The 27,663-nt window shown below is 57.6% G+C and overlaps 2 protein-coding genes across 5 annotated transcripts; one reads left to right on the top strand and one right to left on the bottom strand.

Annotated features, from left to right (window-relative positions):
- The first annotated feature begins 269 nt into the window (after window positions 1–269).
- MCRS1 (microspherule protein 1) lies at window positions 270–9,683 on the top strand. 3 transcript variants are annotated; one of them, XM_074374910.1, is made up of 15 exons: window positions 270–387; window positions 1,548–1,667; window positions 2,176–2,314; window positions 2,681–2,819; window positions 3,438–3,596; window positions 3,747–3,856; window positions 4,781–4,889; window positions 5,188–5,326; window positions 7,520–7,595; window positions 7,977–8,005; window positions 8,124–8,216; window positions 8,390–8,472; window positions 8,673–8,760; window positions 9,006–9,133; window positions 9,253–9,683. In XM_074374910.1, exons 2-15 carry the CDS (start codon window positions 1,658–1,660, stop codon window positions 9,337–9,339), a joined length of 1,389 nt encoding a protein of 462 aa, XP_074231011.1. In that variant the 5' UTR covers window positions 270–387; window positions 1,548–1,657; the 3' UTR covers window positions 9,340–9,683. The 3 variants fall into 3 exon arrangements, with proteins under 3 accessions (XP_074231011.1, XP_074231012.1, XP_074231013.1); XM_074374911.1 differs by lacking the exon at window positions 1,548–1,667 and having other exon boundaries at window positions 288–387; XM_074374912.1 differs by lacking the exons at window positions 270–387; window positions 1,548–1,667 and adding an exon at window positions 1,696–1,988.
- KCNH3 (potassium voltage-gated channel subfamily H member 3) lies at window positions 9,673–27,274 on the bottom strand. 2 transcript variants are annotated; one of them, XM_074374904.1, is made up of 15 exons: window positions 26,750–27,271; window positions 25,122–25,355; window positions 24,551–24,685; window positions 23,483–23,616; window positions 22,794–23,037; window positions 22,271–22,428; window positions 21,979–22,186; window positions 17,859–18,140; window positions 17,377–17,576; window positions 16,608–16,857; window positions 13,080–13,297; window positions 11,992–12,323; window positions 11,477–11,583; window positions 10,739–10,815; window positions 9,673–10,649 (listed from the first exon to the last, which is right to left on the bottom strand). In XM_074374904.1, the coding sequence occupies exons 1-15, from the start codon at window positions 26,823–26,825 to the stop codon at window positions 10,053–10,055; spliced, it is 3,252 nt and encodes a 1,083-aa protein (XP_074231005.1). In that variant the 5' UTR covers window positions 26,826–27,271; the 3' UTR covers window positions 9,673–10,052. The 2 variants fall into 2 exon arrangements, 1 of the variants encoding a protein (XP_074231005.1); XR_012510605.1 differs by lacking the exons at window positions 9,673–10,649; window positions 11,992–12,323 and having other exon boundaries at window positions 26,750–27,274.
- Between the last annotated feature and the right edge of the window lie 389 nt (window positions 27,275–27,663).

The raw sequence follows: 27,663 nt of genomic DNA on the forward strand, positions 1-27,663 counted from the left end.
ATCTACTCTGCTGCCCCGCCCCAACCTCGGGCTCGTCACTCATAGCGTCTCACCTCATCCGACTCGGTCCTGCCCCTCGTTCTATCTCGCTTCAACTCTCGCCTTTTCCTATAATCACTTCCTACAACCGGGGAAGCTCACTGGGGCCTATAATCCCTGATGTCTCCCTATATGTTGTCACAATTACGAAAGCCTTTAATTTAGGTTTTTATCAAAATAGGGCCATAGCCACGCCCCCTTACTCAAGTTGCCGGGGCAAACCGGAAGGGGTTGCGCCTTGCCTAGTTCGTAGACCCGGAAGTAGACGGACCTCACGGAAGCCGGCTTTGGCCCTGCGGCTGCTACAGTCGCCGCGGAGAAATTGTTGGAGCTGGCAGCCTAGGAATGGTGAGACCTCGCGGTTCGCCTCTGAGGGTTCTGAGCAGACTTGGGGGTGAAATGGAGTTTCCCAGAGTGCCGCTGGGGGCGACCCCCAGGTTTGGGGCTCCGCCCAGGTAGCGCCCCGAAAATCTGCGCATGCGTTGGCCGGACCGGGCCAGAATCTGAGCCAAGAAGTTACGCATGCGCAAAGGTAGCATGCCGAAGGTGGGGTGATAATTGGCCTGGGAGTTGACTTCCCCCGCCACCGGCCGTTGGGGCTTAAACCGAGTCTGCGAGAGCATTGGGGTTCACTTGGTGCTTTGCTTTTGAGTTTCAGGGCTGACTTCATCACCATTCCTCTCCCGAGCCCCTGAAACAGACGTGAACCAATCCCCCACCTTGGGTGTGCACTTCGTGGGGGAGAACGAGGGGCGGAGGGCCTGCCTCAGTGTACCCGCGGAATTGGGCCCTTCACCCTATCCTCAGGTGGCAAGATTCCCAGCCGTATCCAGTGGAGCGGCGTGACAAGCGCACCTGGGGGCAGGGCCGGAACGCTCCTCGAAGAGCCGCCCTGGTTAGAAGGGTCAGGACCCACTAGCGGCACTCCCGGGAGAGTCCACAGTACCAGCGTTCTCCGGGGGTTAAGAGAGGGCCCCTAGGGCGGTTGATATTTGCTCAGTTCCCAAACCGCGTTTTTTTTCTTAGCTTCCACGAGGTAGCACCCATTAAATCTTCAGCCAGAGCTGCAAATGAAAAAAGTGAGATGAACTGGTTGGAGTTCTGTCTCCCTTACCTTTTCCCTTTTTTGGCCTGGGAGGGGAAGGTTGGTGCTGTTGAGCTGAGCGGTCAGCTGACAAAGAAAAAGTGAGCCAAGAATCCCTTGTTTCTTGCTAGTTTATAGTCAAGGTCCTTAACCTAGGGGCCATGAGTAGAATTAGAGGAGTTTCTGAACATCCTAAAATAAGTAAATTTTTCTAGGGTCCATAGCTTTTATCACTGAGAGATGTCAGTGACCTCTGAAAAGGCTACTGGTTTATCAGGGTCATATTGGCAGACTAGAGCTTTCTGTCACTTCTCCTGGTGTCTCCCCTAGCTTATGGGATCCTGGGGGACCTGTTTTAGTATAAGGAGATGAGGCTGGCCAGTTGGAACCCTGAGCCTCAGGGAGCCTCATTTCTCCTTTACAGAATCTCCTCTCAGCCTGTAAGCTCACCTGGTCAGAATCCTTGGATGAGCCTGTGGGACCCTTCCTCCTAGCCCTGTGGTTTGGAACCAGTGGCTTTTGGACTGTAAGAGGATGGATAAAGGTAGTATGAGGCTGGGCCAGCTCCCCAAATGCTCGGGTGCCAAGTATCTGCTGATTCCACCCTGTGCCTGGCACGTGTGTCTTTCGGTCCTGGCTGGGCATTGCCACCTCCCCCTGGGCCAGCACCACCCACGTACCTCTCAGCAGAAGCCACAATTGACTGACTTGCTGTTGAGCTGCCGCTCTTTGGCACGGCTGCATTTTGATGGCAGAGGGAGCACTTATGCCCAGAGCCCGGTGTGTCGGCATCACCAGTCTGACCTGAGCACCATGTGCTGCACGACATGACACGTGGCACCGGGAGAACTGCCCAGCGTGGAAGGTCTGGGCCCAGATGGGATCTGGATGGCCAAGGAACTCCCACCTTAATATCTCAAGTGTCAAGGAAGCAGGGGAGGGGCCAAGAGGGCTGGTAGGGGAAGAGGGACTTAGGAGGGGTCCCATGTGCAGAGGCTCAGGGCTCTGCTAGACACTTAGGAGGCCTGGGTTCACCACTTCTCTTTTTCTAGATTCTCAGGGGCTGCTAGATTCATCCCTGATGGCATCAGGCACTGCCAGCCGCTCAGAGGATGAGGAGTCGCTGGCAGGGCAGAAGCGGGCCTCCTCACAGGCCTTGGGCACCATCCCTAAACGGAGAAGCTCCTCCAGGTAATAAAGGTTTGGAGGGCCAGAGACTGAGCCTGCTGCATGCCTTCACCCCTGTGGGGAATGGCTCCCTGAGCCCCTCTGGGACTGTGATGTTGGCAGAGCCCTGTGCTTTTCCTGTCCCTCCTAAATCCCTCCCCATGGAACCAAGAGCAAGCGAGGGAGCTTTTAGGTCTTTGATGTGAATCTTTGTGGTGCAGTACCCTGTCATCTCAGAGGGGTGGAGCATAGTAGTTTCATGCCCATCCACTGAGCCAGAGCAGTTAGCACCCTGCCTGCTGGGAACCCGCTCTATTCTGGAGGCTGGGTGTGTGTGAGTGGGTACTGGGGATGGGGCACGGGGTGCTCACTGGGTAGGACTCTTCACAGGTTCATCAAGAGGAAGAAGTTTGATGATGAGCTGGTGGAGAGCAGCCTGGCTAAGTCCTCTACCCGGGCGAAGGGGGCCAGTGGGGTGGAACCAGGGCGCTGTTCGGGGAGTGAACCCTCCTCCAGTGAGAAGAAGAAGGTGAGGGATTGGAGGACGTGGGGACTGAGGGGGTAGGGGGCAGTGCCAGATTTCATGTTTCCCCACAACCTTTGCCAGCTGGCAAGAGCCCTGTAGGGGAGGCTTGTGAGAGGATCAGGCTGCCCCAGCCCCAACCTCAGATGCCTCCCTCCTGGGGGCCCATCTCTCACTACTCCGCCTTTCTTGCTGCACTCCCCACCACCACCTCCCTGTCAATGCATCCTGTATCACATTCTGTGTGGGAGGCATGGAGCATGCATCTATTCTGGGAGCAGACAGCCTGTTCCCAGCATTGCTGGGTGTAAAAATAACCCCCAGGTGGCATTGCTGTGGCCCCAGACACTGTACCAGCAAGAGTGTTTTCCTGGTATCTTCCCCATCCACCCTCCATTCTGGGGTTGGGGGCACCACCAGCAAAAAAAAGACCCCATAAGGTCAAGGACTACTTTGATGGGGGTGGGAAAGGAGAGGGGTGGTTATTAGTAAGCAGCTCTTTGCCTGTGTTGCTTATCATCAGCCGGGGCTGGGGCTGCCACACAGTGTGTAAAGCTCTAGGCCCAAAGTCCCAGCTGCCCTGATGTGGACTTTGAGCTCACTCTGCTCCTGCCCTCTGCCCAGGTGTCCAAGGCGCCTAGCACTCCTGTGCCGCCCAGCCCAGCCCCAGCCCCTGGACTCACCAAGCGTGTGAAGAAGAGCAAACAGCCACTCCAGGTGACCAAGGATCTGGGCCGCTGGAAGCCTGCAGACGACCTCCTGCTCATCAATGCTGTATTGCAGGTAGTGCCTCCCGCCATAGGGTTGTGTCCCCCCTCTCCCCACAGCCTCCAGTTCCCAGCCCCCAAACTGGCCCAGCAGTGTCCTGTGGGTGGAAGGGGAAGAGTTCCTCCCAGCTCTGAGGCTGGAGCAGACTTCTCTGGGGCCTTGCAGACCAATGACCTGACATCTGTCCACCTGGGCGTGAAGTTCAGCTGCCGCTTCACCCTTCGGGAAGTCCAGGAGCGCTGGTACGCCCTGCTGTACGATCCTGTCATCTCCAAGTGAGTGGGCTGGCTCCAGCAGTGGTATGGTACTGGGGACACCAGAATTTGGCCCCTGAACAGAAGAATTGTATAAGAGCCCAAGGGAGGGGCCTGGGTGGCAGGGCTCCTTGGGGCCTTGCATCCTCTGGGATGATACTGAGATCTGCCAGGCTTCAGAGGAAAGCTGCTTCTTGCTATCAACCCTGCTAATCCTGGCTGGATGCCAGAAGCAAGGATCTGGAAGCCAAGGAAGTAACATGAGAGAAAACACCAGAATGAGTGCCAGGAGTTCTGTTCTACCACCGTGTGCATTGTGGTTTGGGGCAGGTCACCTCCAAACCTTCCCACGCTGCCCTCCTACAGTTTCTTCCTCCATAAGAAGAAGTTGGAACAAAAGAACACCCCGGCCCTTCCAGCTCCAGCAGTCCGGGTTCCAGATGCAACTGTGCGCACACACTTCCTCCTCAGTCACTTCGTTTAACGTTGTCAGAGTTTGGTTTAATACTTCACACCTGTCTTCTGCTCCACAGCCCCTGGCACCACTTAAGCTGTAGCCACAGCCCTGATAGACCAGGAAGTGGGCAGGGCGCAGCTTGGAAAAGAGGAGGTGGCTAGTGGCTGGCAGCTTTGGCCAAGTGAGGAGGAAGGTCTTGGGGCGGGAGCAGCAGCTGGTCTCCCTCAGGATTGGCCTCTAGGCAGCTGTGCCTTTGAGTCTCTTCCTGGAGTTGAACACAGGATCCTCAGTTTTCTGAGTTGCCTGTTCATATTTTCGACAAACTGATGAGGCCACCAGTGCTGTCTTAAGCCTTGAGCTCTCCTTTTGAGAGTCAGGATCTTTGAGTTCTGGATCTCAGAGGCCTGCAGGCTTTGCGGAAGTAGGAACCTCAGATTGCTTGACACCCTCCCTTCAACCCTACCCTGCTCTCTGTCTCCTCAACCCAGGCTGGCCTGCCAGGCCATGAGACAGCTGCACCCAGAGGCCATTGCCGCCATCCAGAGCAAGGCCCTGTTTAGCAAGGCTGAGGAGCAGCTGCTGAGCAAAGTGGGATCGGTAAGGCTGAAGGCTGGGAAGGCTGAGGGGCGGGGTGGGGCTGGAGCCTGGGCAGGAGCTCGCCCACCTGGAAAACTGAGGGAGGCTCTACTGCCTGGAAACGCACCCTACAGATGCATGTACAACTGCAGGGCCTTTGTGGACGGGGTCCTGAAGGAGAGCCAAGCCTGGCTCCCTGGGCAGCCAAAGCTGTCGCTTCTCCCGGCTCCTACTGGGGGCTGGGGAGGGGCCACGGATGGTGGGGCAGAGGCATGAGCGAGGAAACCCAGACACCCAGAGCATGCTTCTTGCCCTCCAGACCAGCCAGCCCACCTTGGAGACCTTCCAGGACCTACTGCACAGACACCCCGATGCCTTCTACCTAGCCCGTACTGCCAAGGCTCTGCAGGCCCACTGGCAGCTCATGAAGCAGTATTACCTGCTGGAGGACCAGACAGGTAACTGGGCCCTGGAGCTGGCAGAGTTGGGGGGTGCATGTGTGAGTGTGAAGGCATCTGGGCACAGCTGCCCTCAGGTGTCCTGTAACACATCCCTCACTGGTCCCCAGTGTCTCATTCACTCTGCAGCAAAAGCCATTTCCTTCCAGAGGGAAGGAAAGTGGCTGGAACAGTCTTCAGCATCATGGTAGCCAAAATTGCCTAGAATCCTGAACAAAAAGTCTAAATGGCAGAGTTGTCTCCCAATTCTTGATTTCTTTTTTGTTTTTTTGATATGTTTTACCATTACATAAATAATACATTAATATATTCTTCATGAATAACATTCAAACGTGAGTAAAATGTGAAAGTCCTTTTCACTGCTTGCTCTTCCTTTCCCACTCTAGAGATAAGGACTACTTTCTCTAAGCCTTCCTGTCCCTTCCCTGTCTCCCTATCTCCCTGTCTCTGAGTCCCTTCTCACCAAGCAGTCTGCTGTGAGGCTGCCTTCAGGCCATTCAGAAATCCCCGCAGGGACTCTACACCCAGTCCACTTGTCTTTCTCCTTCCCCAGGGGCCAGAATGCTCTCTGCTGCCTCTCTCCCCTCACCATCAAAACTCTCACTCTCCTAATAACAGATACTAGGAAAGCAGTCTGATTAAACTGCAGGAAATTCTTCAGTTAGATTTGAGACTCAGGGTCAGACTTACATGGTACAAGCACACGTTAATCTTACTTCCTAAATACTGACTGTTGCCTACTGCATAGTTGTTTGCACTATTCTGAATTTGAAGCTTCAGTTCTGCCCTTTACCTTACTCCCTGGTCCTGCAGCTTCTGGTTAATAAACAATATTCCTACAGGAGGATTTTAGGAAATCTGGTCTGCAGAGGCCCCATCTTTCCTTCCTGAAGGTCTCTGGGTTTAGTGCCAGTGGGCAGCCCTCTTTATTCCTGCAGCTTCCAGATCTCTGCTACTTCCTCAGGCTCAGATATCACTGAACTCCTACAGAGAGAACAAACCCTGGAGAAAGGTGGTTTTTGCTGCTACAGCTAACTCCTCTGTCACTATTTTGAAAGTTATTTTGTGTAACTTTATTTGTTAACTTAAAGGTTTGATTTTTTTTCTCTGAGTGTTATCTTACGCGGGTGTTTGATTTCTCCTTGGCCGTTTCATGCTGGGAGTCCCTGGGACAGGGAGTACACACTGCTTACCTGGCAAGTCAGTTGACTGTTAGGTGATGGGATTCCAGACCCTGGTGGGGAGACTGCCGCAACCTCCGACTCCCACACGGTCGGACCTGAGCAGGCAGGGGTGGAGGTGGAGTGTTTGTGACTCTTGGGCAGCCCCCATGCTTCCCTGGCAGACAGTGATGACACCTTGGGTGGTGTCAGACTTCTCAGCCAGCAGTCCCACTCACTAATGGGAACTGCTCCTGAGAAGACACTGCAGTCCTGGGGACAGCTCACCTTAAGGCAGAAGTCCTCAGAGTTTGGGGACCCCAATCCCTTTTACATTTTGATTAGAAAATAATGGAGAAACTTTCATGAGACAATATTTATACTGAATGTATCTGATGGATTCTGATATTATTTATGTGTGTGTGTAGGAAAAAATGAATTTCATGACCCACCGTTTAAAAACACTGCCTGAGGCGGGACAGCTCCCTTCTGATGCATCCCAGGTGGGACTTGACCAGCATGTGCTCTCAGCCCCTCACCAGATATGGCAGAAAATGTCTGGGAGAGTATGATGTGGTAGAAAGAGCAGTTTGGATTTGGAATCAGGAAAGCAGGGCTTGATTCCTGGCTCTGCTCTAAACTAGAGTCACATAGCTTAACCCTCCCTCCTGTATCTGTTTCCTCATCTGTAGCACGCAGCTGATAGTAGTGCCTTCCCTACTTGGTTCAATGTTTTGTAAGTGAGAACTCTTCACACACTGAAAAGACCATGCAAAAGGTCAGCTTTAATTTCCTTCCCTTTCTAGAACCCCCTCTGCCCTGGGCTAACCTCAGGCATGCTTTTTGCCAAAGTGTTGTGCAGTCTGACCTGCAGGTACTCCGTTACCTGTGTCAGGTTAATCTTGTTGATTTCAGCACAAGACTCTTCTCACGGACTGTCTTTACAGTTTGTCCTCTTAGTTCAGTTGTCTGCTCAGCAGCTTGGGGTTGAGTGGGAACATTGGTGCTGATCCTCCCTCCATCCTTTGTTCAGTGCAGCCACTGCCCAAGGGGGACCAAGTGCTGAATTTCTCTGACGCAGAGGACTTGATTGATGACAGTAAGCTCAAGTGAGTGTCTGGGGCCACGGGTAGGGCACAGAGAGCTGAGTGTCTCCCAGGGACAGAGCTCCCCAGGCTGCCCAGCCCTACCTCTCTTGCTGCAGAGAATGGAGCCCAGCCTAGACTTGCCCTGGAGCCCCAGTTGGAGCCATTGCTGCCTGGTCTCCCTGCTCAGCGCCACCCACCCGCCCCATCATACTGTATCCCCCACCCCAACCCCAGGGAGGGAGGCTAAACTGAGGCCAGAGGAACAGCCCACAGGGCCACTGGGCTGAGGGGCTGAGGGGCTGAGGGGCCGAGGGATGCTCTAGTGAGCCAAGTGGCATCTAATGGTGATCACAGGTGACCTAGAAGTGGAGCCTGATTCATCCTTCTCTTCTTACCCCTCAGGGACATGCGAGATGAAGTCCTAGAACATGGTGAGTGTGCCCTGGTGGGGACAGTGAGGGGGTGGAAGCTCCTGCTGGAACAGAGAGGAATAGTACAAGGTGCTGGTGACCTCAAAGTGTCCCTCCTTACCACCCCACTTCACCCCAGAGCTGACAGTGGCTGACCGGCGCCAGAAACGAGAGATTCGGCAGCTGGAACAGGAACTGCACAAGTGGCAGGTGCTAGTAGATAGCATCACAGGTGAGGAGGTGAGGGGACCAGGAGGGTTGGGCTTCAACTCCCTTCACCCCACTCTGAGTCCCTGTGGTGGCTTGGCTAGGTTCACACTCATTTCCCAGACCCCTGGCTCTCTGCCTTCAATGCTGTGGCCCTCAGGAGTGGGCTCGTCCCTGACATGAACCGCTCTCCTCCAGGCATGAGCTCTCCGGACTTCGACAACCAGACCCTGGCAGTGCTGCGGGGCCGCATGGTGCGATACCTGATGCGCTCACGAGAGGTGAGGCCAGCCCAGCCTGCCCTATCCCTCCCCAACCCTCCCCATCCCTACCACCACCCCCTCCCTAGGGTCCCCTTCTCTGTTCATCTTCCCCTCACTGCCCTTTCTGTCTGGTCCCTGATTTCTCATCTTTTGCTGGCCTGTGTGGACCCCCCCCCCCATTCCTTAGCTCCCAGCCCTCACCTGCCCCATTTCCCTAGATCACCCTGGGCAGAGCAACCAAGGATAACCAGATTGATGTGGACCTGTCTCTGGAGGGGCCAGCCTGGAAGATCTCCCGGAAACAAGGTACCAGCGGGAAGCAGTGTGAGGATATCCCGCCCAGCCTCTCACTGCCCTCCAGCCCTGGGGCTCGGTCTTCATGGGAACCTCAGGTACCAGCTGGGGCTGAGGAGCTGGCATTTCAAAATCTCTAACTTGGGCTAGAAGGCACCCAGGACGCCTGTCTCCAGGAAGCAGAGGATATGTGTTTTCAGGTCCTCTTCTGGCCTTCCCCCATCCCATCATAGCCCCTTCCCTCTCCATTTCCATAGGTGTCATCAAACTGAAGAACAACGGTGATTTCTTTATTGCCAATGAGGGCCGGCGGCCCATCTACATCGACGGACGGCCCGTGCTGTGTGGCTCCAAATGGCGTCTCAGCAACAACTCCGTGGTGGAGGTGAGCTGGGAGGGAGGTAGAGAGGCCGGATGAGCCCAGGGTGGGCTGAGCCAGTGTGTGGATGGACCTCGCCCCTGGTCTCACCTCCGTCCTCAGCCACACTTCTCCCCCGCCCACAGATTGCCAGCCTGCGATTTGTCTTCCTCATCAACCAGGACCTCATTGCCCTTATTCGGGCCGAGGCTGCCAAGATCACACCACAGTGAGGAGTGGTGGCAGGACCCATGGGCTCTCTCTGGCCTGTTTTCCCTGCCATCCCAGCCCCTTGGAGCTGGGAACTCAGGTTCCTGGAAAAACCAGAGTGGGCGTTGGGGGACTCAGCTCCTGGCCCATTGTTCTGAGCCTCTGTGGGAGGGCAGGCCCGGCCCTCAGGAAGCCCCCTAGAGGCTGGGACCTTCCGGCTTCCTGAGTGCCAGAGCCCCTCCCCTTCTCACTCTGCCGACCACCCTCCCCGCTTCCCTCAGAGTCCCACCTTCACCCGGTGTCTCCAGCTGATTAGCTTCAGACTCTTTTATTTTTCTTTTGTAAATAAAAAGCACTGAGTTCCAAAGTAGTTTATTTTTTAATATAAAAAACGGGGGGACAGGTAAGGCAGGGGCACATGCAGGGGATGGCAGAACCCCCTCTTTGGCCTCAGGCCTCTGTCCCCCAGCCTGCAGAGGGAGATGAGGCAGTCAGAGGAGCAGACTGAGGTGAGGAAGGGCCCCAGGAGAAGGAACCCAAAGATTCCTAGCCTGGGGCCTGCCCCTGAAATTCCAGCCCACCCTCTGAGAGCCCAGCTTTGCTCTCGGGCTCCCTGCCCTGAGCCAGCGGGCAGCATGGAGTCCTGGAGGGTGGCTGCCACCTTTCCTCCACCCCGAGGTTGGGCAGAGCAGCAGATGGCAGCATGTCTGGCAACACTGAGTTCTGTAGCTGGAGGTCAGACTCCTGTGCCTTCTTCCTGGGTCCACTGGACTGTGCCAGAGCCGTGGCAGCCAATAAGCACCATCTCCAGGCTATGGGGTTCCCAGGGCAAGGCCAGGCCCCCTGACCCTGGCGGGGGCTCTCCAGTGCTGGCAGCCTCAGCCTGGTTCACAGGCTCTGGGGGCCCAGTCCTAGTCCCTTCCTCAGGAGGCAGCGAGCCAGGGGTGCTGGGTTCTGGGCATAGTTCTCCTGAGCCTGGGGGCTCTGAGTCAGAGGTGGAGGTCCAAAAACCTGTGGCTCGAGGCCAGGGGGAGCTCTGCGATGCTGGGGGGCCCCAGGGCCAGGGAGCCATAAGAGGAGGTGGCCCTGGACGAGGGTGGGGCCAGGTCCCACTCAAGACAGAGCCAGCTGGGGGCTGTAGGCAGTAGGACGATGTCCCAGTGTCCACACACAGAGGCTGCAGAAGCCCAGATGCACCAGCCGGGAAAGGCCCCTCTCCCGACGCCCGAGGACATGGGCCCTCCCCATGGGGCGCCAGGACCAGCTGCACTGCCTGGCGAAGGGACTGCAGCCCCTCCCGCATCTGCAGCACCTGCTCAGACAGCTCCGTCACCTGGGGGGAGGGAGAGAGCGGTCAGAGTGGAGTCAGGGCCTCACAACTGCAGGGCCCCCCACCCTGCCTCCACTTTGCCCCTCACCCACCGCCTGCCGAAGCTTGTCCAGCGTGTCTGTGTTCCTCACCTCTCTGGGCCCAAGGGGGACAGTGAGCAGGCTGTTCTCTGTAAAGTAGGATGGGGTTACCAGCTGGGGCTGGTAAATGAAGACAGCGTGGGGTCCAGGCCTCTGCCCAGTTAGCACAGACCAGAGCCACCTGGCAGAGCCTACTGCCAGGAACAGCCACTTACATCCTCACCTTGAGTTGCTGAATTCTGTACAAACCACCAGGGGGCCTCAGGCACACTGCCCCGTGCTTCCCCCTCAGGAGGCTGCTTTTGTGCCAGCCTCCTGCTCTGTCCTCCAGGCAAGTGGACACTTCTGGGAGTTCATTACCAGGTCCACTCCCAGGGCAGCCCAGCCTGCCCAGGGGCCACTTTGAATTCTGCGTCCCTAGCCCTGTATCCTCCTAGTGAGCCAGGCATTGTGCTAAGGGTCTTAGCAACATTATCTCATTTCACGCGCACAACCACCTTTTTACAACCGAGAAGCTGGGGTGAGAACCAAGGTCATGCAGCTAGAGAGCTGGAAGCGGAGAACCAAACTCCATTCCAGCTGACTTCCAACGCTAAGGTGCTAGTCTTAACCACGAAACTCCCCTGCCCAAACCATGCAGGTGGGTGAGGGCAAGAGGGCGTCCAAAGTCTGTACCCTGCTGGTTTCTCAGAGGCTCACAGGGCAAAGGGACTGCCTTGCTGACCTCCCCCCAGACCCGGGCCCCAGTACCTGGTCCAGGAGAGGGGCTGCTGCTACATTCTGGGCCAGACTGCCTCACACGGAAAGAGAACTTGGGTTGGTCGGAGCCACAGCCATCCTCAATGCCATCTACTACCCTGTGGATGCAGGCGGCAGGGCAACTAGTCAGTCGATAGATGACCACTGCAGTGTTTCACGGGACAAGATGCCCCACTGCCCACAGAAGCTGCAGGAGCCTGGAGCTGGGCCAGGGCTTAGGGCCCCAAGAGAGGTAACATGTGGTCCCTTCCGCAGGAGTTTCCAGTTTCACTAGGGATTGAAACTTGAGTGATGTGAAACAGCAAGAGCGTTCTCAGCAGGGCATGGTCATGCACTGAATGGAGTCGGGGCAGCAGGGAGGTGGAGGAGTCAAGGAAGGCTTCTTGGAAGAAGCTGGGAGGGGTTAGGATGGAAGGATGGGCATCTGGGGCAGGGGTGTGCCTGGCCAGAGCCCCAGCCCTCTCATCATATCTCTGCCAGAGTTGAGTGGCCCAGAGCTCACTCACCTGGGGCTCAGATCCGGGGGCACATTCCATGGCACATGGGGCAGCCGCAGCCCCTCTAAGCTCCGAGGGTGAGCAGAGGGGCCAGCCTCAGCCTGTGAAGCCCCTGCCCTGCCTGGCCGCCCTCTGCCACCGAGCCGGGGCCGGGGTGCGGTTCGACGCGGGGATAGCAGCTTGGCAGCTGAGGACGAGGAGGTGCAGCTGGGGGACAGTAGGGGGCTGGAGGGCTCATCAGCTGGGGCTGGTGAGGCTGTGGGGCCCTGCTCCCCATCTGTCTCCTTCTCCTCCAGTGTGGACATGAGGGTGTTGTCGCCACTCAGCGAGCTAGTGTCCACCTGGGGATAGTGGGGGACAGGCAACTGGGATGGATATCCCCTCTATGTCCTACTTACCTCCCCCCATGGTCTCATCACCCTAGAAAGGAGGAGCTGTTTTTGTTACACAGGATACCTGGTGTCTCCCACCTACAGAGGAAGAGACTCAGCAGGAGAGGGGAGTGATTTTCTGCTGCCACCATAAAGCCACAAAGCTTGGAGGCATTCGCCACCCCTCAAAATCCTAGCCAAGTGTGGACACACCAGCCCTCTTCTTGGTCCCTCAGGCTAACTGAACTATCCAAGAGGACTCAGTACTAAAACCTGGTTTGGAATAAGTGACATAAGGCAGGAAAATTCAAAAGCCTCTCAAAGCAGCCCTGTTCCACTGTGAAGCAGCAGGGGGCACTGCAGGGCTCTCTTCAGAGACAGCCTGGAGGTCTAGGGCACAGCGCTGCCTGGCCCCGACCCCTGGGAACCATCCCTCATCTGTGACCTTACAGCCTCCTTGTCTGGTACCAGTGGATTCGGCCAGTCTGTCTCAGATGGGCCGGGGAGAGCTAAGAATGGTGGCTGAGCTGAGCAGGGCTGGGCTCTGAGGGAGAGTGTGAGTGCTAAGGGGCAGGAGAGTATAGACCACCCGCCCCCCACCACATGTGGGAGTATTCACACTAGGCCATGTGCTCCCACAGCACCTCCACAAACCCCGCCTCTGCCCCCCTCACCAGGCTCCCTGGCACCCTAGCCCCCCTCCATGCACATACCCAGCACCCTCACCTCTGCGGGGCCTCCACCAGCACCCAGGTTGTAGCTGAGCTCCCCCCGGAGGCCCCTGCTGAAGCGCGGGGCAAACTCAGGGTACAGCGCGAGGCTCTCGTGCAATCCAGCCAGCTGCAGACACTGCAGGACACAGTATGTCAGCCCCTTCACATCGGCATTGGCCTTGACCACCTGCTCGCGCCGGGGCAGCTCACAGCCGATTAGATCGCCCTTCCCTGGGGAGAGGAAGCAGAGGTCAGCAAGCCCTGCCCCTCAGCCACCAGAGAGGGGTGTCGAGTGCAACCTTTCCAGCCAGGACAGAGAGGAGCAGAGGGGCCCGGGCCCTGGACCCCTGCTGCCTGCCTCACTGGCTCCTCAGATGCGCTTGGGGTGAAGAGCCCCATGACCCAGGTGCCCAGGCACATCTGGGACCAAAGCACTGCATTGAAACACATCAGAATATTAGGTCTGAGACACCCACTCTGGTGGCTCCCAGGTTGCCCATGGATCAGAAGCCCCTGGGAAAGTTAAACCAATCAGACTCCCAGGCCCCATCACCACCTAAAGAATCACAATCTCTACTGGAGACCCTACAGTTGTTTTTCAAGCCCCATGGGTGATTCAGGTGGAGCTTGTCCAGGGACCAGTATGTGGATCTAGCAGGTTAGCGCCACCTGTGGCACAGTGAAAATGGCAGGGGTCACGTTATTTCACTTCCCTGAGCCCTGGTGCCTCGTCTATACGAGAGATCCTATACTGAACTTTCTGTGGTGCTTTCTTGATCTCACTAGAAGGTGTCAATGGAGGGTTTTCCCACCACCAGGCTGAGACTGCCACCTGGCTGACAGCGATTGTAAAATGGCATCAATTAGAGTCCACATCCCAGCCTCAGAGATGTTAAATTGTGGGGAAAAAAATGTGTGACTTAGAATCAGTGAAAGAGGGTGTCTGCTCAGGGACACAGTGCGGATTAAATGAGTTAGTGTTGATAAAGTGCCTGACACACAGATGACCAATGAAAGTTCATGTCCTTGCCTCCCTGCCCAACAACTGTTCCTTACAGATCATTCCCAACAGGGATAGCACGCCTGGACTTGGGCGCAGCAATCTCAGCCCGCACAAGGCAGCTCAACCCACGGCCAGACATTTCACAAGATCAGACAGTGTTTCCTTATCCTTAAGGAAAAAGATGGCTCACTGCCACCCCCGCTGTGGGCTGCCTCACGCTGCCAGCAGAACGCACTGAGCTTAAAGGCCTCCTCTAAATGTTCATGAAAAAATAAAAAATAAAAAAATAAAAATAAATGTTCATGGACTTTTGCTCAAACTTAAGTGTAGAAAACATCGTTGTTAAATCTTGTTTTCTTGGTTTCTGGCCATCCTTCTGGTTCCTTTCGAGAGCTGTTGGGATCTCGATGTGATCATCTGATGAATGAGCTTTCTCTCCTCATGTGTGTCATCTGGAAGTAGAATAAGTATGTATTTCTTGTCTTCATCCAAGAAGAGACAAAAACAAGAAATAGGGCAGGACCAAGGACCGAGTTCCGTGCCACTGGTCTCAGGGACCAGAAACTGCCCTCCAGGCTGTATCTCAGCCAGAGCCTCCAGCCCAGCTTATCAAGCCCCAAAAGGTCCTCCCTGCACCGTTGTGCGGCTCACCTCTCTTCATCTTGCCTCCTTCCTCACCCACAATTGACTCTGCACACACTTAGCTGTTAGTTCACACACAGAGGTGGGGCCAGAACTGATTCTGCTAGATGTGCCATGAGTCTGAGCTGCCAGGAGCAGGCAGAAAGCACCTGGATGTTCAACTAAGGAGGCAGGTCGGGGTGGGGTGAAGGCAAAGCAGAAAACCAGGCCATGATGAGGGTTGGGGAACCAGGCATCCATTGGGGCATCCAGAGTGGCCAAGCCAACAGAGGAAACAGTTCATCTGGAACAGATGGGCAGGGACAGGATGGATCGAAGGTGGCGTAAGTCCCAGTGCTGGGGAATCCTGGAGGCAAAGGCCAGGGTCAGGCAGTGGCCATCCTTGAGGCTCTGTCTTAATACTGAGCATGGCTGTTCTGAGACCTGGTGCCTGGTATCAGTGAAGAGATATTCTTGCAGGACTCATGCCAGCTCCCAGCCACACTGCTTCCTAGGCTCCAAGCTGAAAACCATCTGTTTAATAATCCGCTTGACAATCTTGCTTTGGAGTGACTGGTCTGCAACTGTTGAAATCTGCCTTTTGCCCTTCTGAATCTCTCCAGTTCCCCCTAATTTCTCAAGGATTGCCAGCCATACGTGAGTGGACTTAACTCCATTTGCTCAGAGACCTGGCATCTAGGAACAGAAGCCAAACTCATGAACGATGCCTCTCTCAGCTCCCAGAGCTCCTTGGTGGTATTTCTTTTTCCTGTTCCCTGTTGGAAGACCATCCTTCTCAAAGGAGGGAGGACGGGCACACCATTGCTGCTGGGCATGTGGTCTTCCTAGTTCTCCAGGTTAGTGACAAACTTCAGCCCCTCCGGCGTCAGCTGCCCCCACAGAGAGTCTACAATACAGGCTGCCTGAGGATCCAGCTGTGGTTCGGGTGCCACCTCCCTCCCACCAGATGTGTGAGGCTCTCCATCACCCAAGCAGATCACAGACCCCACTCTGGGTTCCCTGCTGAGAGCCTCCCACAGCCCTGAGTTGCCCACTACCCTGACACCGCGCACTTTTTGCAGGATGAGTCTCCCCAGAGCCGAGTGCCTGAGAGCACAGTGTAAGAAGCCTGAGGTTTAGATTTGGCAGACTAGGTTCTAACACCTCAGTCTGCCCCTTCATTAACCTCTTGGAGCCTCAGGCTCCTTCTCTGCAAAACTGGAATAGCAGTAGTTCCTCCCTGCTGGGCTTTGTGAGGTTTGTGTGAGATGAAGCATGCGGGGCGGCCTGGACACGTGGCTGACCCCGCTGCTTCACCCCTGGGGCCACCAGCACTTTTATCTGGCTATTCCACAGCTGCAATCTCTTCTTCCTCGTCTAGAGAACTGACCCCTCATCTTCACCTCTCTTTCTTTTGCCAAGAAGCTAAGTGTATTTGGAGTCTGAGCTCTGCCGACACCCATAGTGCAGTGGCCCTGGGCTTGCTCTGTAACCTGCCCTAGGAAAGCAGCATCTCCTCCCCCCACCCCACCCCCAGGCCCGGCGGTGTGGGGGAGAGGGAACAAAGATGGCGGTCGTGCCTCCCTTTTTCCTGCCAGAACACTCTTTCCAGTCTCAGTGTTAGATTTTCCTCCTTGACAGAGTGCGGCTCTGTCCCCTCACATACCAAAGGCTGGTCCTTCACTCACTCTGGCCTCCAACACCCATGACATAGAGTCTACCTCCTTGTGTTGGCGGCTTGTGGCCACTGGGTCCGCTCTGATCTGTGCCCAGAGCTCCGTGGCTACTCCTGACTCCACCCCGGCTTTTCTCCCTGGTGGCCTTGCCTGCGTCGGCTCTCTGTGTTTTCTGCAGATGGGGCCATGGTCCCACCCACCTCCTGCAAGTCCCCGAGTCCTCTGTCCCACTCTCACAAACCTAGGATGGCGAGCACCGTGCCGCCCTTGAGCACCTCCATGGAGCCGGAGCAGACGAAGTAGAGGGCCTGGAGGGCGTCCCCTTGGTGGATGAGGTACTCGCCGGGCGTGCAGAAGGCAGGCCGCAGGGCCAGGGACAGCGCCCGCAGGCAGCCGCGGCTCGCCGCCTCGAACAGGGGCAGCTGCAGGACCTCCTTGTGTAGGTGCATGGCAATGTCTGCGCGGAGCTCGTCTGGGAGGCTCTGCAGCAGCTGCAGTGGGAGCAGGTGGGGAAGGTTAGGGTGGAGAAAGGGAGGGAACCGCGTGCTTCCCGTTCTCGCGAGAGACTCATCTGGGCGGCCCTACAGCAGCTACAGGTGGGAACAGGTGGGGAAGGTTAGGGTGGAGAAAGGGAGGCAGTCTCCCGCCAGGCTGGTACCTCGAGGCCCGGTGCACAGCATCCAGCTCCACACTTGGTCCAATCAGTGCGGGGGGCTGTCTCTGCCTCCCTCTCAATCACTTTACCACCCCCTTCCGCTGTGAGCAGCCCAGTTTTCCTCCTCTTGGAGGTCAGTGAACAGGGTCTCCAGACCTAACAAGGGTGGAGAGGGGCCTCCGAGCCGCCTTGGCTGCCCTCGGTTCCATGCTGCTGTCCCCCCAGCAGAGACGGAGGTAGGGAGGTCAGAATTCTGCATCCCTTGCCCTCCAGCCCACTCCTGGGAATGTTAGGCCGAGCACACATTCCTTGAAGGAGCAAAGGCCGGACGGGCCGGCCCTGGAGGCCTGCGCACCTCGGTGGTGTCGATACCGTTGTTCACAGCCCAGGTCGCCTGGAAGTACTCGAGCATGCGCTGCTTGAGGGGCTTGGGGATGCGGTGGATGCGGATGTAGTCGCGCAGGTCGCGGGTGCGGCTGTGGTACAGAAAGCGGCGGGCGTACATGCGCTGGATGATGGCCGTCACGTTCCCAAACACCACCGCGTGCATCAGGGCTGGGGAGGGTGGCGACAGGGGTCACCTCCAGGACCAGCCTGGCCCGGCCTGCCACAGTGAGGAACACATCTGTTCTCCCCACCCCCACCCTCCCACGCTAGGCCAGGCCCACGGCTCTGTGCGAGGTGGAGTCTGCGGCCAAGTGGGCTCTCCTGGCCCTGGCCTCGTGCTCCTTGGGCCCCCTGGCGAGGACCTCTGGACCCTGGGCGGGGGGAGGGAAGAGCCGCCCAGAGCCATCAGTCTGAGACTGCGCCCTGGACCGGGAGAGGGGCAGGCCTCACCGCCGATGAGCATGGTGCAGATGGAGAAGATCTTCTCCGTGTCCGTGTTGGCGGACACGTTGCCGAAGCCCACGCTGGTGAGGCTGCTGAGTGCGAAGTAGAGGGAGGTGATGTAGGCGCTGCGTAGTGAGGGGCCGCCCAGGAGCTCCGGCCCCGTCCTGTTGGCCTCGCTGCCGCTGCTGCTACAGTTGTCACTCTGGCCAGAGCTGTTCCCTACAGCCGGGCTGCGGGCCACCAAGTAGTAGGGGGTCTCCAGTCGGCGGGCCAGCTCCTGCAGCCAGCCTGGGGAGGGGGCAGGACAACACTGCTGCACTGCCGGGGCAGGGTGCCCGCTGGTCCCCCGGGGTGGGGGACATGTGGCTGCAAATCCACCCTCCATGGCTTCTGGCCACATCCCTCCTCTGCCAGCCCTGCCCACCCCCGTGCACCCCCTCAGTCCTCACTGAGACAAGCACATGAGGATGAGACTGTTATCTCCCCAGATGGTGCCTCTGGGTGCTGAGGATGGAATGAGGAGCACTGCACCCTCCTCCCCCGGCACTAATCCCAGGCAGGTGGCCCAGCTGGAGTGGGCAGAGGGACTGGAGGGCTCACTGTACCAGCCACAGCCTCGTCCCCAGGGCCAGCGCCTCCGCCCTGTCCACCCAGACTCGTCTTGCTCTTTCTCTGAGCTCCCCTGCTCCAGAAGGCCACCCCCCATTCAGCCTCGTCCCTCCCCACAACCACACACACCACGCAACCTCATGTCCGTGTCCTCAAGCACACTGATGTGCACACACGCATACACACCATTAAGGCTACAGACGTGCTCCACACAGTTGAGGATGAGGGCACACATGTGTGAGCACATTCTCAGGAGTACAGTTGTGGCCACTCACACAAAAAAATCCTGTGTACACTTGGGAGAGAGACAAGGGTGCACAGGTGCTTGGACGATGACACCCAGGTAGGAGAGGGATACACCTGCGTGGATGTGAGCACACAAAGGCCACAGACAGACCACCGTGCACACAGAGGCTCTTGAGCACACACGCAGACACAGGCCAGCCTGGGACACCACCAGGCAGAGGCTGAAGATCGCCCCAGTCTCCCCAGCAATCCCAGATTCTCAGGCCTGGCCTTGGAGGAGGTGGGGCTGTGTACTGGGGACTCTCAGGAGCCTATGGTTGCCTAAAGTCACTCAGCTGAGCTGGAGGGTTGTGGGGATTCTAGGGTGTTCGATGGGGGCTCCCAGGGTCCACAGAGGTACCAGGGGTCCTGGCAGAGCTGGGGGCCATGGGGAGCAAAGGAGGGAGGGCAGACCTAGAATGGAGGCCCAGAGGGTAAGGGCAGAGGGTGGGCTCAGGATCACAAGCTGCAGTGAGACCCACCTCTCCACATATGCACTGCCCCTCCCCCCTCCACAGGCCCCTACTTCACACTCACCCCAACACCACACACACGCTGCTCCCTGTGATTCCCACCCACCCATTCATTCAGCAACCTCATGCACGTGTGCCAGGAGCTGGGGCACCCCCAGAAGCTTACTGCAAGGCAGGAGTCTCAGAGGTACATAGCACCCCAGGATGGGGCTCAAACCTACATGCTATGGGCTACATCCAGATGGCTTCCTGGAAGAGGGGACGTGGGTGCTCAGTCTCAGAGGATGGGTAGATTATTGATACAAAGAAACTGAGAGGGGGCCGTTCCTGATCTCAAGAAAGGCATGGGCCACACCTAGGGCTGGAGACGAGTTCTGGTGAGGAGCTCAGCTTAGCCAGAATGTGGGGTCCACACTGGGGGATCAAACTCCAGGCTAAGGTATCAGGGGGAACACGTTAAGCCCTGAGCCAAGGTGAGGATTCACCCTCCTGTTGTTTGATGTATGCTGTGAGAATGCAAGGAAGTGCAAAAAATCTTTCATCATTTAGTTAGGCCCCTGAGGTGAAGCCAGTCGCCGAGTGGGGTGGGGCAGGGGTAGGAGGAGGACGAGGGGAAGGTGCAGAGGGGCCCCTCCTCACTCAGTCTTGGTAGTGGGGCGTCAGCAGCCCCTGGGGCTGGTGGTGGGACAGCACGTCTCATGGGGAGGGTCGGCAGCAGAGGCTGCTCTGGAGGCTGGTGGTATTCACACTGAGAAATGTGTTGGGTGACTTCCCTCAGTGTTTAGCACAATCTTTTGAAAACCTAACTCCTCTTCACTGGGCTAATGGGATTCTGGGGCAGGAATTCTATCTACACCAGGAGCAGTGAAGCAGCAGAACCAAGTCAAGGAAGCCATGGGAAGGCACCTCCCACCAGGGAGAGCTGGGCCAGCAAGGGGCACCCCTGTCCTCCACAGACATCCCTCCCAGGGCTGGACCTTGGGAGGTTGGGTGTGGCTCCAACTCAGTGGCGGGTAGTTTCCCTGGAGAAGGAAGTGGCAGACAATGATGTGAAGGACTTGGAAACTCCCCTAATGTGAACTAGTACTACCCCCAAATAGAAAACCCTTCTGGAACTTAGGGATCAAAGGTATGTGTCTGCAAATAGTCAGCCACCTTCATGCCTCACACTCTTCACAGTGGGGCTCAGAGCCCCTCTGGGAGCCAAAAGTGTTCTTCACTGCAGCTCAGCAGCCCCTGTGAAGTGGCCAGAACAGAGGGGCCACGTGGACACAAGACCCAGGGCATCTGGGTCCTGTTGGGGGTAGGGGGCTGACTTGGGGGTTTGGTGTCTCGCCCACTTTGGGGTCAGGGCTTTGCATCACCATTACCCATTGCCCAGTCCTCTGAGCGTCTTCACTGTGGGGCCGTCTGACTTCAGAGCCTCCACCACAGCCTCCCTCTGGGAAGGGCAGGTGCCAAGGGGCTGACACTACCGGGAACATCCGGGTTCCTGTGCTCGGCAACTGGAGCTTTGGGGACTATCCCCATGGGCCTCTGGGCAGCACACCGGTCTCCGCGGGCTTGGCAGGGGAGAGGATTCGCAGGCATCTGCTCGTCCCCAGGAACTGATCAGAGCACGTTTCTAAGGCCAACCTGGACTCCTGGTGACTCCACCAAGGAACAGGCAGTCACGAGGGGCCACCTGAACAGTTGGCCTGTTGCCCACTGACTGGAAACAGGGCACTAAAGCCAGTTACTGGGAAGTTGCCAGAGGGCCAGAGGGCACGGGGAGGAAGGAGGCATGTTCAGTTTGGGAGCTGCAGGATATGGACAGTTAGACACTGTTGGAAGAGAATCTTTTGGAGTCAGAGAGAGAGGACGGAGTTGAGATGTTCACACAGTGGTGCCAGTGGAACCGCCAAGGGAGAGCAAGGTGGGGGGAGAGGTCTGAGGAAAGCCGGGCTCTAGGAGGGGCTGGGGCAGAGAGGGGGTTGGCAGGGTCAGGTGCTACAGGGCCTTCAAGGGGATGAGGGTTTGACCTGCAGGGTGACATGCTGGGTGGAGAGGTGGGGGTGGAAGCCCTCCTGGCAGGATTAAGATGCGAGTGGGAGGTAAGCAGAGGGAGGAGCTGTGAAGTGGAGGTGAAATGAAGGAGAGTGAAGATACTGGTGGGACGCAGAGAAAGGCTGCATTTTAGGCTGGAGGAGAGCTGAAGCAACTGAGAAACATGCGGCCCAGAGGTGACAAGAGTGGGGAAGGGGCCTTAGGAACCAAGCTGGTGGGGGATGAGCTTCCAAAAGGATGCTGGGAAAGTGTCAGACATCAAAGGAACCCTGGAGAGGTCTCTTGAGAGGGGCGGGGTTCCCAGCTGGGCAGGGACTTGAAGAATGTGACAGAAGTTTGGCCACGAGGAGGCCATTATGGGTGACTAGACTCCTCCAGGCAGCCCATCAGGCTGTCTCCACAATGCCCAGCTGCTGGAGGGCAGGCCTGCCTTGAGGTGGTGGCGCTGTCACACTCCCACCTGCACACACACGCAACAGCCCCCACATTTTCCTCACAAACACATGCCTACTTGTACACACATCCCTGACATACACCTATGAGCATGTTCACATGCAGACTTGCACACATCTCTTTGACACCTCATATCAGCTCACAGACATACCCTGACAGACACACACTTGGACTCACATCTCCCTGACACATACACTCGAGTGGACTGATTCCTTAGGCACATATGCACACACCGTACACACATACACAGCCTGCAGTACCAATCTCAGGCAGCTCGGAGGCGCTGCTCTCAATCTCCCGCTGGCCGATGTAGAACCAGATGCAGGCCACCCAGTGGGCGAGCAGGGCGAACACGGCCATGAGCAGGGTCAGCACCACGGCACTGTACTGGGAGTAGCGGTCCAGCCGCGGGAGCAGGCGCAGCAGGCGCAGCAGGCGCACTGTCTTCAGCAGGTGCGCCCCGACATACTGAGGTGGGGGGAGGCAGGGAGGTCACCCCAGGGCCAGCCCCTCCTGTCTTACCCCAAAGCCACCCAGCCCGGCCACACTGACCACGTTGACCTTGAAGGCGTGGAGCAGGTCGAAGGGCAGTGCTGCAATGACATCCAGCAGGAACCAGGTGGTAACGTAGTGGAGGCAAATGGACTTTGGGGCAAACACCACCTGGCCTGACTTGGACACGAACGTGGTGCGGAAATTCAGCACAATGTCTGCAGGAAGTCAGGGCAGGAGTCAGCACGGGCTGGGGAGGAACCACACTTTACTGGGCACCTGCTCAGTAGGACACTGTCCTGGGCCCTTTACATGCACCATCTTAGTTTCCACAGTAACTCTAAAGGGTGGGCACTGTTGTACTTATTTGATGAAGGGAGAAACAGGCTTGGAGAGGCTACGACTGGCTTGGGGTCAAATAACCCATTTGTGGTAAAGACATTTTTGGAACTAAGGTCCCATTTCAAAGCCCACAGGTCATAAATAGGGAGGGCAAGGAGGACACTGGGGGCAGCAGAAGCCATCCAGACTACCCACAGGGGCCTTGGCCCAGGGTGGGGTGGGAGGCACAGAGCACACATACCAAGAATGAAGAGGACCTCCACGGCCAGGTCACAGACACTGGGGGGACTCCGGGCGGCGCTGGGTTCCCGGGCTGTGCTCACGCACACGCTGTAGGGCACGGTGACGGCCACATAGAGGGTGGCAAGCAGAATGAAGCCGTCCCAAGTGGCCCTCAGCGCCCCACAGTGCAGCAGGATGAAGGGTGACTTCCGGATGGCGGCTACTTTGTACTCTGGCAAATTTGGCTTTTCCCCAAACACCCCCTGAGTGAGAGGCAGGGCAGATCCAGGCAGAGGGGACAAGAAATTGGCACAGGCTGAGTGTGGATAGGGTCTGGGACAGGTATCCACCTCCTCTCTGGCCCTACATTCTCAAGACAACCTCTGACACAGGCATTAGAGTCCCCTGGTCATAGATCAGAAGACTGAGGATTGGGGAGATTAAGTGACTTAGCTGAGGTCACACAGCTGCTTAGGGGAGGAGCCAAGATTGAGCCAAGGCCCACCAGGCTCCAGGGCCCAAATTCTCCTCTATACCTTTGATAGATCAGGCACGTGACATTCTTGTCACATCCCCCAAAGTGCTGGTGGGACCTGGGTAGCCCCCTGGACAGTCTCTCTGTGGTGGGCTCAGTTCTTCTCCTCCATCTCCTCAGCCTGCCCCAACCCTGCCCCGCCCCCCAAACACACACCCTAGCACGCAATCCACCTTATTGAGCTTGTGCTTCCCCTTGGGCTGCTTCTGCAGGTGCCCAGACAGGTGGTAGAGCACAGCCCGACTCCGTCGTCGGTTGGCATTGAAGCCTTTGGCCCCTGCCCTGCCATATCGGCGCCGGCCACCACCTGCAAAAGAGCGGCCAGAGAGGGTGATTGGGGAGGCACTCACACACCCCAGCCCAGGGGCTTGGGGGTAGGACACCAGTTCCTGGCCCACAGACTGGCTGATTGACTAGCTCGTCTGTTTAGAGCTGGAACTCCAACGTTTCTCACTTCCTAGAGTCTCCTGCCAACCCCAGCAATGGGCAGTCCTGTGGATGCTTACAGACACTCCTCCCCAGTGCCTGCTTCTAGGAGAAGGAGGTTTGGACCAAGGCAAGTCAGGAGAGGATCTCCATAGGGAAGGGCCTGAGAGGGGAGAAGGGAGGTGGTTCTCAGGGGTGAGGAAGTGCAGAGGTAGTAGGAGGCCACTGGGCAGAGCTGTGAGAGCTTCGAGAAGGAGCCTAGCGCCCACGCAGGTGCAGTGGCCACTGAAGACGTACATTGTAGAGCAGCTGCCCCAGGGCTGGGGGTGGGGGATGGGGAATGGAGAGTACCCCCAGCATCCCCAAATAGCAAAGAGGCCTTGGAGCAGCTTTTGATGACAGTTTTGTGAGGTGTCCAAAGGTCTTCCCCAGCCCTAAGAGGATGTAAGAGGGGAAAGACCCCCAGGGACAAAGCCAGGGTTCTCCAGAAAGGTTTGTGTGAGGAAAAGGAATCAGGTGGGTCTGTGCTCAGCCTCACTAATTAGTGAGAAAATGGTACTTCATGGGCACTAGTGGAGTTTGCTGCCTTCGGTTTCTTAGTAAAGTTGACTTTAAAACTCCAACTTTGTCTCAATAAGCTTTCTGTACCTGGACATGTCAAGATGGGAGCGGCACAGGCTCTCGGCACTGACTCCCAGCAGAGCGGGAGTGGTGGGGGACCTCCAAGCCCATACTGGATGCCACAGCCCCACCCAGGCCCGAGGTACCCAACACCCCAGCCACAGCAAACAAATCAGCAGCTCTACGGCACCCACCTCTCTCCTTCCAGCTGTCAGGGCCCCCTCGGTTCTTGGTATCACTGATGTCCTTGTGAGAGACTAGGAAGAGGGCCACTTCCCCCTTCTCATTCTTTATGGGTATCACATCCAGGAGACACCAGAACGGGAGCCCTGGGCACAAGGACAGACTCAGCCCAGTTCCCATTCTCTGTCAGTGCCCAAGGGCCATTGACACCCCTGGTCAAGGCACAAGCCAGCTCCACTTAGGAAATTTAGGCTTGATCGAACAGGGTGAGGGAAAGCAAGGGAGAGCAGAGATGACAGACATGTGTTCATAGATCTGTCCTGCTAGGTCAGAAGGGGACATTTTTCTACTGGGGTGGAAAACCCAAGATGGGAAATTGAGTGCTGGCTGAGATTGGGGTGAGGACAGAAAAAAGGAGGGACCAGGAACAAGAAGAGACGAAGAGAAGAAGGGAAAGTGGGAAGATGGGATGAGATGGGGAGATGGAGAAGATGGGACTGGAGAGGAGGGACTGTAGATGGGGTGGGTACCAGGCTAGGTGAGACCCCAAAGGTAGGGCCAGCCGGCCAGGTGGCCCCTCACCGCTCTTCCGGTATAGGATCAGCTCAGCCTTGAACTCCTTGTGCTCATCCAGGGCCTTTCGGATCTGTTGGCGGACGAGCTCACTGGTGTCTGGCCCATAGAGGAAGGAGCAGGCACAGCCCCGCTGCATGACCTCAGCCCGGGAGAAACCCGTGAGGTCGCAGAAGCCATCAGAGCAGTAGACCACGGGGAAGAGCCCCGCCACCTGGGCGTTGCCCAGCACGAAGTTACTATCTGCAAGACAGCACCTCTCAGAGGAGGTGTGGGGTGAAAGGGCAAGGACTCTACCAACCCTCCTTTCCCAAATGCCTGCAACCAAAGGGTGGGTGTTACAAATCCCAGGAATGTTGTGTGTGAGTGCTTGGGGTGAAGTAGGGGAAGGGTTAGGACAGGAGCTGTTTATGAACAGGAATTAGCATGCCACCTGTGTGTCAGTGCCCTGTAAGGGCCCCTTCCTAGCATTGTGTGTACAGTACATTCAAAAATCAGCATGTGTGAACCCTGTGTGGGTGCTGTGCCCTCTGGAGTATGTCCTGAGCAGCTTCAGGTAAGGGGTGCGGTTGGGGAAGCCCCAAGGATGACTCTAGGCTAGCCTTAGTCCCACCCCAGCCTCTGCCAGGTTCACTCACCAGCTAGGTACCCAGGTTGGCTACCTGGCTCCTCCCACTGAGACACACCTGGACTGAGAGGCAGTCCAGGCCACCATCTCTTGTGCACTTTGTTTGAGCCCCAGTTACCTGATGTGGCTCAGGAATTAGTGAGTGTGATCCATACTGAGGGTGTAAGAATGGTAGCTGAGCACTGGCAGCCTGGAGCCAGGAATGTATTGGTTGGGGGGTGGGGGGGGGGCACGCTGAATCAGCAGGCTGCAGGAGCCAAGCGCAGGCAAAGCATATGGAGAAGCTTGAGGAGGTGGGGGCTCAGGGATGGGCTCCTGCCTTCCATCAGGAACCAGACTGGGAGGATGCTAGGCAGGCAGCTGGGAAGCCCCACTGGGGGTAAGGGAGGAGGATGAGGGAGGGGGCTTTCACGATTTTCCCAGTGCTCAGAGCCCTGGGAAACCAGGATTCATCAGCTCTGGTCGACTTCTCCAAACTTCCCCACTCTTGGTGGGAGTCCCCTAGTCTATCTTTTTAGAGTTGGACATGCTCTGTGGGTTTAGCCTGTGAGGTGAGCCTGGACTCCTGAGTCCCTCCTATTCTATCTCTGTTTGCAAACCTCTTCTCCAAATTTGTTTTTTGAGTTTCTGGTCTGTCCCTGAACACCGTTTCCCTGCCCCATGCCTTAAACCGCCAGATCGAGGGTAGTCCGTGGGACAGTTCCAGACACTGGTATGGGACGGGTTAGACTGACTAGATTGGGGTTCGCGCCCCCACGAACAGACATGCCCAGTCCCCAAACCCGAGAGTTCTAGCCATTTTTGCTCTGCCTGGGGCGGCGTGGACTCTGAATCTTTCGGGGAAACGGCGTCTGGAAGGAAATGGTGGTCCCAGCTAAAAGCGGGGAGCGGGGAAGGAAGGGAGTGAGAACAGGAGGTCGCCAGGCTGAGATGTCGGGGTGCAGGACTTGTGGGAACCCTGGCCTGGGGCAGCTGGTCCAGGAGCCAGTGGGGCGAGGGTCGGACTCACGCGTGCCGTCGAAGCGCGTGGCGATGGTGTCCAGGAAGGTGTTCTGAGGCGCCAGGAGTCCCCGCATGGCCGGCATCTTAGGCGGCCGTGACCGCCTGCCCCATCCCTCCGGGGCGCGGGGATTCAGCGCCGGGGGAGGGCGCCCAACTCGGCCGCCCCCCGCCGGGCCCCGCGCCCCCTAGTGCAGTCGTCGGGAGGCAATGCCCACCCCGGGCTCGCAGGTCCCGCCAGCGGCCCGCGCGCGAGAGGACGTCCCCGCCGTCGGGGCCCGGAGCATGGCGCGCGGCTCCTCGCGCCCTGGCCGCCCACGAATCCCGGGTTCCCGGCTCCGCTCCTGCTGTGCTCTCGGCACCTTCCGTTGGCGGCGGCGGCGGCGGCGGCGGCGGCGGCTCCCGTTTCGGCTGCAGGTCAGCTCCCGCTCGGGCTCCGCTCAGCACCGGATCCCCGCAGCTCCCTCCGTCTGTCGGGGAGAAGCCGCAGCCTCCCTCCCTTCCTCCGGCGCCCGCCGCCTGCACCGGAGTAACCATGGAGACGGGGCACACCCAGGCAGGGCCGCCTCCTTAAAGGGACAGGCCTCCTGCCGAGGGATTCCCCCTCCCCTTGGGACCTTGATGGGGCAAGGGAGGAGGCGCCCCGCTTCCCTCGCCCCGCAGGCCGCCCGAGCCGCCCCAAGCCGCCCCGCCCGCCCCTTGGAGAACTACGGGCGAGCGCCTGGTCCTGCTCGGGCTGACTCAGCCGCAGGGGCGAGGCGTCTTTCTCTGCAGCATTGGGGGTTCTCAGAGAGCCTGGCAGCCTCTCCTCCCCCGGAGGGACCTGAGGAGAGCTCAGGCGGGGGTTGAGCGGAGGGTGCGTGTTTTAGAAGAAGCTTTCCCCTAGGAAAAATGTAACGGGAAAGGGGGCTGGGCCACCAGGCG

The sequence above is a fragment of the Camelus bactrianus genome, chromosome 12, assembly GCF_048773025.1.
Source record: "Camelus bactrianus isolate YW-2024 breed Bactrian camel chromosome 12, ASM4877302v1, whole genome shotgun sequence".
Taxonomy (NCBI): Eukaryota; Metazoa; Chordata; class Mammalia; order Artiodactyla; family Camelidae; genus Camelus; species Camelus bactrianus.